At 40.1% G+C, this 12,420-nt stretch overlaps 1 protein-coding gene across 3 annotated transcripts in view; it reads right to left on the reverse strand.

Moving 5' to 3' along the window:
* CLNS1A (chloride nucleotide-sensitive channel 1A) overlaps positions 1-12,420 on the reverse strand; it is a 30,642-nt gene that overhangs the window by 12,568 nt on the left and 5,654 nt on the right. For 2 of the 3 annotated variants that reach the window (XM_003418546.4, XM_064288742.1), the window contains exon 2: positions 915-1,051. In XM_003418546.4, the coding sequence (XP_003418594.2) occupies positions 915-1,051 (137 nt within the window). Of the gene's footprint in view, positions 1-914; positions 1,052-1,774; positions 1,964-12,420 lie in introns of those variants that run through there. The other variant, XM_064288744.1, reaches the window with a different exon arrangement.

The following is a 12,420-nucleotide window of genomic DNA, read 5'->3' on the forward strand; positions in this document are numbered from 1 at the left end:
AAAGCTGAAACTGATTAAAAGTATGACAAACGTCCTTTCAGACCCCAAAACTATGTATTTCTGTGAAAGATGAACACGTTAAACTAACACAATACAGTACATAAACTTTAGTTGCATCTTCAAATACCAAAAGCCTTTATTTTATGCCTATTTTGTTTCTCATTAGAAATTCATACAACCCATGGTTGACAGCCTAGAAAAAAAAATGTTTTTTTTTAATCTTGCTCCTTCTCTCCTTCAATAACTTCACTAGATTTTTACGAATCTTTGAGGTGTCTTCAACAGAAAAATTGGGGAATTCTAACCAAGGTTTCTTCAACCTTGGCACAATTAACATTTTGCATCAGATAACTCATTGTTGGGGGGTGGGGGAGGCTGTCCTATGCATCGTAGGATGTTTAGTAGCATCCCTGGCTTCTCCCATTAGACGCCAGTCTTCAACCCCACCTCAGTCATGACAGTCAAAAATGGCATTTCCAAATGTCCCCTGGGGGACAAAGTCATCCTCAGTTGAAAACCACTGCTGTAACAAAGCAAAACAGAAAGGTTCTATCCTAAACTCTGGCAAGCACGAAGTATTTTGATCCAACCCCCTAAGGGTGCCAAATATAAATCCCTTTACAAAGAGGAAATGAACAGTTAAACTTAAGAAGAAAACTTAGAAATACAAATCCATAATAACTGAAGAATTCTAAGTGTAAATATATGGAAAATAAAAAGCAGATATACAAAACAAATGTCCATTATAAGAATTTCAAGAGTCATATTATTCTACTGTGCTGAAATTTAGTTTAATAAACCATTATCCAAAGTGGGTCAATGGGTTGCGTATTACACTGATTAGTTTCAAAGACTGCTTTTTAAAATATAATTTGTACCAAAGAAAACTCAATGTTAAATTATAGAATACATACCTCCGAATTTGGCATTCACCATAACATACAGATGTTCTCGCGGATAGGCATTTAGGTCCCTGGACACAGCATGTAAACTAATGGCGGGGTATTCCAGTGAGAATCCTAATCCAGAGCCATCTAACCAAGACAGGCGGCTAAAAAACATTTTAAAGTAGATTACGTTAAGAAATTACATCCTAATTTAATATCTCAAGGATTATAAAGGCTAAGTTTGGCTTGAATACTTTTATATTCAAACTTACTGTTTAGAAATATTTCTAAAATAAGAAAATTTAGCAGTAGAAAGTGAATTTTAAGACCAATTCTGAATAACCTCTTTTCCTCTGGAAACCCTGGTGGCATAGTGGTTAAGAGTTACAGCTGCTAACCAAAGGATCTGCGGTTTCATTCTACCAGGTGCTCCTAATTCAAATAGATTTAAAACGTATTTTTCTCCTAAGTCACATGTGTATTTCTATGCTGTTTCTGTATATTCTTATCTGGGATGTGCTCAGTAAATCTTCATCTGGTTCAGTCCCAGATCATCCATGAGCCCTTCCTCTAACTACTCCAGTCTATAATGAGCTCTTCTTTCTCTGAATTGCACTTATCCTTAGTAATGTACCATTTAGCACTTAACTCTATGGTAATAAAATTCATATGCACCTGACAGAATGTTATCTGTCTTACAGCAGAATCTGTCACATTCCTTTTCTTAACATTTCTCAAAACCATTAGCACAGTGCTCAGCAGATAGGTATGCACTACTTAGTAACCACTGAATTCTCCACTATCCTAAATGACATACACATGAATGGCTGTAATCTATTCCGTAAGTTAGAAAATAACCTATTCTAACAGAATAAATAAGTTAGTACCTTGAAAGACAGGCTTTATGAAGTTTTTTCATTTATTCTGCTGCTGAAAAGAAAACCAGAGATGAGCAAGATCTAGTTCTCCCTCAAATGTAGCCAAATGCAAATATTTTATTGGTAAAACATAGGAAACATACCACCAAAATCAGCATGTTGAGTTTTGAGTCCAAACCCATTGCTGCTGAGTCGAATCCAACTCATGGCGACTCTACAGGGCAGAGTAGAACTGCCCCATAGGGTTTCCAAGAAGCAGCTGGTGGATTCGAACTGCTGACCTTTTGGTTAGCAGCCGTAGCTCTTAACCACTGCGCCAGCAGGGCTCTCAGTTTTGAGTAGGGGCTGGCTAACTTTTTGGTAGTATTTCACCCATCTGGAACTGCACCACTTAGAAGAAGAAAAGTAAGAAAAAATTCTGAAGAAGCCACAAAAATATGTTAATGCAATGAAGGTTAATGCAGTATAGCGGATGCCCGGGGCTGGAAGGACAAAGGCAGTGGTAGTTCGGTGGCAGAATTCTCACCTTCCATGCAGGAGACCTGAGTTTGATGCCCGCACAATGCACCTCACCTCCTCATGCTCATACTCAGTCACTATCTGTCTATCAACGGAGGCTTGCGTGTGTTGCTATGATGCTGAACAGGTCTCAGTGGCGCTTCCAGACTAAGACAGACTAGGAAGAAAGGCCTGGTGATCTACTTTGGAAAATCAGGCAATAAAAAGGCTATGGATCACAGCAGTCTGATCCCCTTGTGCACGGGATCCCCATGAACTGGGGGCTGACTCAAAGGCAGCTAACAACAACCAACAGGGTTGGAGAAAGCCTGGGGGGAAAACAGGGAGTGACTGCTAATGGGTACGTGATTTCTTTTTTGGGGTGAAGAAAATGTTTAAAATTGACTGTGGTGATGGTTGCACAACTCTGTGAATATACTAAAAATCACTGAATTGTACAATTCAAATGGGTGATTTGTGTGGTAAGTGAATTATCTCAATAAAGCTGTTATTAAAAAAAAAAAGTTAATGCAATAACACTCCCATTCTATTTTCTATACAATTCTAACAAGCTTGGTGGCCAAATTTCTAGCCAAGCAAAAGCAAAAAGTACAAAAGCAGAACGAGGGCTCCCTTGGGCAGAAATAATAACAGTGCAGCAGTCTAAGATCATTCACATTCAGCATAAGGGGAGGTTGAATTTGACACCTCAGTCCCCCCAAAGAAAATCAGTGTTTTACAGCACAACAAAAGTGACAAACACACGACCCTCAGTTATCAAAACTCATTAGCAAAAGCAATTGCAGAATCAGACTGTCATGATGGTTGTACAACTCTGTAAATATAATAAAATTTGTTGACTTGTACACTTCAGAAAAAAGCAAAGTCAAGAAAATACGCACTGTCATTTGGAAAGACTTCCATTAAAAATGCTTATTTAAAGAGAAAACCTGAGAGGCTTAAAGTGATAAACCTTAAAGAGCTTAAAGTGATAAAAGCTCTAGAAATGATTTTCTAGAATGACTCATCCCTACTGGTTCCAGAGAAACAGATTTTTATTATTGTAATTAGATTGTGTGTTGTGTGCTCCTTTCCTGCCCACTGCTTTCCTCTCAAAGTGTAGATGAAATAGTGTTCATGTATCAGAAGTATGGCAAGTAAATCTCTGACTATAGCTACATTATTTTAGGCAAATAAATTGCCTTTCCCTTAATGCAAAAATCCCCTGGAATTATCACAACTCAGAAAGGAGTATTCCAAATTTGGGTGCCAAAAAAATAATTCCAAATATATAGAGCCACAAAACTTTCTTAAATGATTCAACTGAAAACATATTATAAAGGTTGGAGAGGTTGTGGAGAGACTGGAACACATATGCACCGCTGGTGGGAATGTAAGATGGTACAACCACTTTGGAAATCGATTTGGCACTTCCTTAAAATGCTAGAAATAGAACTACCACACAATCCAGGTCTAGTACTTGGAACATATCCTAGAAAATTAAGAGCCCTCACATGAATAGATATATGCACACCCATGTTCACTGCAGCACTCTTCACAATACCAAAAAGATGGAAACAACCTAGGTGCCCATCAATGGATGAATGGATAAACAAATTATAGTATATCCACACAATGGAATACTATACAATGATAAAGATTGACAATGAATCTGTGGAACATTTCATAACATGGATGAATCTGGAAGGCATTATGCTGAGTGAAACTAGTTGCAAAAGGACAAATATTGTATGAGACCACTATTATAAGAACTCAAGAAAACATTTAAACACAGAAGAAAACATTCTTTGATGGTTACAAGGGTGGGGAGAGAGGGAGAGGGGCATTCACTAACTAGATAGTAGACAAGAATTATTTTAGGTGAAGGGCAGGACAACACACAATACAGGGGAAGTCAGCACAACTGGACTAAACCAAAAGCTTAGAAGTTTCCTGAATACAACCAAACATTTCAAGGGACAGAGTAACAGGGGCAGGAGTCTGGGGACCATGGTTTCAGGGGACATCTAGGTCAACTGGCATAACAGATGATATTAAGAAAACGTTCTGCATCCCACTTTGGGTGAGTGGCATATGGGGTCTTAAAAGCCAGCAAGCGGCCATCTAAGATGCATCAGTTGGTCTCAACCCACCCGCAGCAAAGGAGATTGAAGAACACCAAAGACACATGGAAAATATGAGCCCAAGAGACGGAAAGGGCCACATAAACGAGAGACTCCCTCAGCCTGAGACCAGAAGAACTAGATGGTGCCCGGCTACCACCAATGACTGCCCTGACAGGGAACACAACAGAGTCCCTGATGGAGAAGAAGTGGGGTACAGAACTCAAATTCTAGTAAAAAGACCAGACTTAGTGGCCTGAGATTGGAGGGACCCCAGAAGCCATGGCCCTTGGACTCCCTATTACCCCCAAACTAAAACCATTCCCCAAGCCAACTCTTCAAAGATTAGACTGGACTATAAGACAAAAGATGATACTGGTGAGGAATGTGCTTCTTCTTAGCTCAAGTAGACACATGGTACTAAGTGGGCAGCTCCTGTCTGGAGGCAAGATGAGAAGGCAGAGGGGGAAGGGAGCTGACTGAATGGACAGGGGAAATACAGGGTGGACACAAGTGTGCTGTCACATTGCAGAGAGAGCAACTAGGGTCACATAACAATGTGTGTATAAGTTTCTGCATGAGAAACTGACTTGTATTGTAAACTTTCACTTAAAGCACAATAAAAAAAGAAAAAAATGATTCAACTGGGATATGGAAAAACAGAAATCTACACATTGAATAAATCAGTGCCCATCAAATTACAGCCTTTACTTTAAAAAACATATAATAATTGCTTTGTAGCTCCTTACTGCTGACAGAACTGGCACAGCATTCCCTATGGAGCTCTCATAATCCTAAACATGAAAATGGATTGTACATGCTACAGGATAGAAGTAACCTGCACACTTTAAAAGCAACACTTACTTTGATCAATTAAGATCTGATTTTTATTTGCCCTCTTTTCATATATTTGAGAAGAAAAGCCCTCCAAAATGAAAACAACTAATTAACTATGTCCAGTTCCAAAGAAACCATGAGTCACAAAAAGGAAAGGCAAATATTAGAAAGTCAGTAAACATGTAGAGAAAATTTCTGCTAAATTCTAATGCTTTTGCACAGTAGGATGAATGTCCTTTATTCCTCGCTTGAGGTAAAAAACAGGACAGGAAGGGAACAGAGGTCTTGAATTAGGGTTGGCTTAATTATTTGTTTTAAAATTAATTTGGGAATGAAATAAGAAAAAAGCATTACTTCTAAGTCATAACTGTTTTAATTTACCTATTTTGAATTATTCATGCCTCTGGTTCCCTTCCTATTTGGATAAAAAGTCAACGTCCTATGAAATCTAAGTTCTGAAAATAAGTCTGAGAGCTCTAAATCTCTCAATACATATCTCAGAAGCTACGTACTTAAAATCAAATCTGACCCTGTCCCTCTTTGCTTAAAATCCTAAAATAGCTCACCCAAAGTCTAAGGGCTATCCAGGCTTACGAACACGGCTTTCTCTTTTCTCTTCAGCTTTATCTATTACCATTCATTCTGCCTTACCCTCTCAGACTCAAAAATTGCTAGACTCTCTGTGTGCATATATATACATATACATATAAAAGTAATACACACACCTAGATACACACTTACACACACACTCCAACAGACACGGCGCTGTTTCTCATCTAATTGGAATATTTCACTTGACTAATTGTTAATCCTCCACGCTTCTATCAGTGTGTCTGTCATACTGTGGTGGCCTGTGTGTTGCTGTGATGCTGGAACGTATGCCACTGGCATTTCAAATACCAGCAAGGTCACATATGATGGACAGGTTTCAGTGGAGTTTCCAGACTAAGACAGCCTAGGAAGAAGAACCTGGCGGTCTACTTCTGAAAAAATTGGTCAATGAAAACCTTATCAATAGCTGTGGATCACTGTCTGGTATACTGCCGGAAGACAAGCCCTGCACGTTGGAAGCATTCAAATTACAACAGGGGAAGAGATGCTTTCTCATAGTAGAGTCCACCTTAATGATCTGGATGGAGTCAAGCTCTTGGGAACTTCGTTTGCTGAGGTGGCACGGCTCAAAATGGGAAGAAACAGCTACAAACATCCGTTAGTAATTGGAACGTGGAATGTACAAAGTATGAATCTAGGAAAATTGGAAACTGTCAAAAATGAAATGGAATTCACAAAGATCAACATCCTAGGCATTAATGAGCTGAAACAGGCTGGTATTAGCCACTCTGAATTGGATAATTATATGGTCTACTATGACGGGAATTACAAAGTGAAGAGGAATGACATCGTATTCACTGTCAAAAAGAACATTTCAAGATCTACCCTGAAGTACAACACGGTCGGTGACAGGATAATATCCATATGCCTACAAGAAGACCAGTTAATACAAATACTATTGAAATTTATGCACCAACCACAAAGGCTAAAGATGAGAAAATGAAGACTTCACCAAATTCTGCAGTCTGAAATTGATCAAACATGCAACCAAGATGCATTAATAATTACTGGCAATTAGAACGCAAAAACTGGAAACAAAAAAAACAAGGATTGGAAAACACAGTCTTGGCGATGGAAAGATGCCGAAGACCACATGACAGAATTTTGCAATACCAACGACTTATTCATTGCAAATACTTTTTTTCAACAATATAAATGGCAACTATACAAATGGACATAGCCAGATGGAAAACACAGGAATCATATCAACTACATTCATGGGAAGAGACAACAGAGAAGTTCAATATCATCAGTTAGAACAAGGACAGGGGCTGACTGTAGAACAGACCATCAATTGCTCTTATGCAAGCTGAAGTTAAAGCTGAAGAGAATTACAGCAAGTCCACAAAAGCCAAGATATGACCTTGACTGCATTCCACTTGAATTTAGAGACCATCTCAGGAATAGATATGATGCACTGAACACTAATGGCTGAAGACCAGATGAGTTGTGGGGTGGCATCAAGGACGTCACATATGAATCAAGTAAAAGGTCATTAAAAAGACAGGAAAGAAAGAAAAGACCAAAATGGATATCAGAAGAAACTCTAAAAGTTGCTCTTGAATGTCAAGTAGCTAAAGCAAACAGAAGAAATGATGAAGCAAAAGAGCCGAACAGACGATTACAAAGGGCTGCTTAAGAAGACAAAGTAAAGCATAATGAAACATACAAAGACCTAGGGTTAGAAAACCAAAAGGAAAGAACATGCTCACCATTTCTCAAGGTGAAAGAACTGGGGAAAAAATTCAAGCCTCCAGTTGCAATATTGAAGGATTCTATGGGCAAAATACTGAACGAAACAAGAAGCATCAAAAGAAGATGTAAGGCCCCTGATACTCTTTTAACTCAGAACTGAAGCCACTCCTGAAGTTTACCCTTCAGCCAGAGAATAGCAGGTCTATAAAATAAACAATTACACACATGAGGAATGTGCTTCTTAGTTCAATCACGTATAAGAGACCAAAGGGGCAACACCTGCCCAAATGCAATGACGAGAAGGCAGGAAGGGACAGGAAAAATGGACAAAGGGAAATGAGGAACTGGGGTGTGGAAAGGGAGAGTGTTGACACACTTCAGGGATTGCAACCAATTTCACAAAACAATTTGTGTGTAAACTGTTAACTGAGAAACTAATTTGCTCTGTAAAGTTTCACCTTAAGCACCAAAAAAAAAAAAGATGGAACACATAGTCACTGTACCAAAACAAACTGGTTGACATTCAGCCATTTAGCATCTGGGAAGCAGGGCCAAGATGGTGGAATAGTCAGATGCTTCCAGTGATCCCTCTTACAACAAAGACCCCCCCCCCAAAAAAAAAACAAGTGAAATGATTATATATATGGTAAGCTAGGAGCCCTGAACATCAAAGGCAAAGTTAGGAAATCGGACTGAGTGGCAAGGGGAGGGAGAGATGGTTCAGAAGCGGTGAGGAGTTTCAGACCTGTGGGAATCAGCACCCGTCAGGCACAATCGCCTGGAGCTACTGTGGCAGGGCTGGTGGTAGCATTCCGGATGCAATTTCCTCAGGGAGAGACAGCAGGCTGCACAGTCTACTCACACCTCCGGAACCAGAGAAGAACAGTGCTCTTGGCAAAAGCTACGTACTTTTATTTTTACCATGCCTCCAGCCCCCCAAGCCAGCTTCAGTGGCTGTTGATCTCCCTGGGCCTGAGACAGGTCCTACTGTGTGTCCTGAGCCATTCCCTCCTTGGAGAAGGAATAAATTAGCAATTGGGGGAAAAGATAATCTGTCAGCTCCACCGGGCTGAGGAGCTCAGGACAGAAGCAGCTCCTGTCCAGGCACAAACATTCCACAGACTTTGAATACCTTTCATCCCTGCATGGACCTGTATGGGTCTATTTCAGGAGATTAGGCCCTTGTTGGCAGACTACAACGGTGTATGTGGATTGAGATCTGACTTTAACTGTTTGACCTGTGTGATGGAAAGGTAGGTTTTTGATGTTTGACACCACTTTGCCTATTAAACAGGGCCCTCATCTACCCACATCGGGCCCGAAGGCTGGTGGCTCCATCCATGTCACCTAGCCACCTGCAACAGAGGTCCAAGAGTAAGTAGTGGCTCCCAGTCCTTACAACCAAAAGCACTGGGTGCCCATGGTCCGGATGCAGAACCCGCCCACCTGTGCACTCTAGGAAACAGGGACATGTTTTCCTCACAGACACTCGGGGGACAGTTGTCAGCCCCCTGCCTTGTTCACAGCATGACCCCCTGCTGCAACCTGATACCGGTACCTATACCAACCACCCCTGCCTTTCTAAGACTGTAGGACAGAGCCTATACCACACATTTGATGACCAACTACCTGGACACCTGACCTGAATCCATACAAGAAAGGTGAATGGACTTCTACGCTCATATACCTCGTAACAGCTCTAGCCATCTGGTGACACGACGTTAGGGCTTCAAAGGTGCAAATAATCAAGCTAGCTCATCAAGCAGCCAATTTCGGCATATCAAAACAAAACAAAGCAAAAAGCTAGAATACAGTAAACACACGTAAAATAAATTAATACAATAACTTATAGATGGCTCAGAAACAACAGTCAATATTAAATCACATAAAGAAGCAGACCATGAGCACTTCAACAAGCTCTCAAAACAAAGAATCAAGGACTCTTCCAGACGAAGATATATTCCTGGAATTACCAGAAGTAGGATACAAAAGATTAATATACAGAACTCTTCAGGAGATCAGGCAAAACGCAGAACAAGCCAAGGAACACACGGATAAAGCAGCTGAAGAAATTAAAAAGGTTATTCAAGAACATAATGAAAAATTCAATAGGTTGCAAGAATCCAGAGAGAGACAGCAATCAGAAATTCAGAGGATTTAACAATCAAACTTCAGAATTAGACGACTCAATAAAAGTCAGAGGAGCAGAACTGAGGAAATGGAAGGCAGAATTAGTGAGATTGAAGATAAAACACTTGGCACCAATATATTCAGAGAAAAATCAGATAAAAGAATTTTTTAAAAATGAAGAAACCCTAAGAATCATGTAGAACTCTATCAAGAGAAATAACCTACGAGTGACTGGAGTACCAGAACAGGGAGGGATAACAGAAAATACAAACAGAATTGTTGAAGATCTGTCGGCAGAAGACTTCCAATATCATGAAAGATGAGAAGATATCTATCCGAGATGCTTATCAAACCCCACATAACATAGACCTCAAAAGAAAGTCACCAAGACATATTATAATCAAACTTGCCAAAACCAAAGATAACGAGAGAATTTTAAGAGTGGCTAGGGATAAACGAAAAGTCACCTACAAAGGAGAGTCAATAAGCATAACCTCGGACTACTCCACAGAAACCATGCAGGCAAGAAGGCAATGGAATGACTCAAATAAAGCACTGAAGGAAAAAAACTGCCAGCCAAGAATCATATATCCAGCAAAACTGTCTCTCAAATATGAAGGCAAAACTAGAACATTTCCAGATAAACAGAAGTTTAGGGAATTCGTAAAAACCAAAACAAAACTACAAGAAATACTAAAGGGAGTTCTCTGGTTAGAAAATCAATATCAGGTATCAACCACTTAGCACATGATCTACAAATGACGGTATTGAAGGAAGAAGTTCACGCTGCACTGAAAGCACTGGTGAAAAACAACGCTCCAGGAATCAACAGACTACCAGTTGAGATGTTTCCACAAACAGGGGGAGAGCTGGGGGTGCTCACTCATCTATGTCAAGAAATTTGGAAGAGAGCTACCTGGACAACCAACTGGAAGAGACCCATGTTTATACCTATTCCAAAGAAAGATAATCCCACAGAATATGTAATTATCAAACAACATCATTAGTATCACACACAAGTAAAATTTTGCTGTAGATCTTTTAAAAGTGGTTGCAGTAGTACATCAAGAAGGAACTGCCAGAAATTCAACCTGGATTTGGGAGAGGATTTGGAGCCAAACATTTATCACCACTGATGTCAGATGGATCTTGGCTGAAAGCAGAGAATACCAGAAAGATGTTTACCTGTACTTTACTGACTATGCAAAAGCATTTGACTGTGTGGATCAAAAAAATTAAGGATGACATTGCAAACAATGGGAACTCCAGAACACTTAATTGTGCTCATGAGGAACCTGTACATAGATCAAGAGGCAGTTGTTCAAACAGAACAAAGGGAAACTGGGTGGCTTAAAGTCAGGAAAGGTGTGCACTGAGGTTGTATCCTTTCACTATACTTTTTTAATCTGTATGCTGAGCAAATAATCTGAGAACCTGGACTATATGAAGAAGAATGGGGCATCAGGATTGGAGAAAGACTCGTTAACCTGTGATATGCAGGTGACACAACCTCTGCTTGTTGAAAGTGAAGAGGACTTGAAGCGCTTACTGATGAAGATCAAAGGCTATAGTCTTCAGTATGGATTGCACCTCAACGTAAAGAAAACTAAAATTCTCACAAATGGACCAATAAACAACATCATCATAAATGGAGAAAATATTGAGGTTATGAATGATTTCATTTTATTTGGATCCACAATCAATACCCATGGAAGTAACAGCCGGGAAATCAAACGACGTATTACACTGGGAAAATGTGCTGCAAAAGACCTTTAAAGTGTTAAAACGCAAAGATGTCACTTCGAGGACTAAGACGCACCTTACCTGAGCCATGGTATTTTCGATCGGCTCATATGCATACAAAAGCTGGACAATGAATAAGGAAGACTGAAGAAGAATTGACGTTTTTAAATTACGGTGTTGGTGAACAATACTGAATATATCACAGAGTGCCAAAAGAACTAACAAATCTGTCTTGGAAGAAGTACAGCCAAAATGCTCCTTAGAAGAAAAGACAGCAAGACTTTGTCTCACATACTTTGGATATGTTATCAGGAGGGACCAGTTCCCAGAGAAGGACATCATGCTTGGTAAAGTAGAGGAAGGCCCTCAGTGAGACAGACTGACACAATGGCTGCAACAATGGACTCAAACATAGCATCGACTGTGAGGACGGCACAGGACCAGGCAGTGTTTCATTCTGTCGTACACAGGGTTGCTAAGCGTTGGAACTGACTCGACAGCACCCAACAAGAACAACACTTGTTAATCATCATTTGTCACCTCCTCCAGGAAGCCCCCCCCACCCCAGTTTGTTGAGGCCTTGTTTCTATTATGAATTGGAAATGCTAAGTGGGAAAGAACAAAATGGGAGGAGGCTCAGGAGGTGAGGCTAACAATAAGTAAAGAGGAATGACAAAGTTGTTCAAGGTACTAGTAATGTTGTATTCTTAACTTGGATAGTGGATACACAGGTGTTGGTTTAATCGTAATTCTTTAAGCCATACATATATAGCATACTCTTTTTTCATATGTATTTTTGTGGTAAGATGGATCACTTTGGTGTGGCTTTTCTCGCCATGGTCTTGTAATTCCCACCCAAGTGACTGGATGGAGCTGTACAGATAGGGTAACTGTGGCCCACCAAAGGGACTGGTCAGTTTTGCCATTTGCTGAGCTTGAGGTGAGCCATTCCAGAGGTGGGAGAAGATTCCACCACCACCAAGGAAGAAGAGCCAGTATATCTTTTGGACCCAGACT

Source organism: Loxodonta africana, chromosome 7, assembly GCF_030014295.1.
Source record: "Loxodonta africana isolate mLoxAfr1 chromosome 7, mLoxAfr1.hap2, whole genome shotgun sequence".
Taxonomy (NCBI): domain Eukaryota; kingdom Metazoa; phylum Chordata; class Mammalia; order Proboscidea; family Elephantidae; genus Loxodonta; species Loxodonta africana.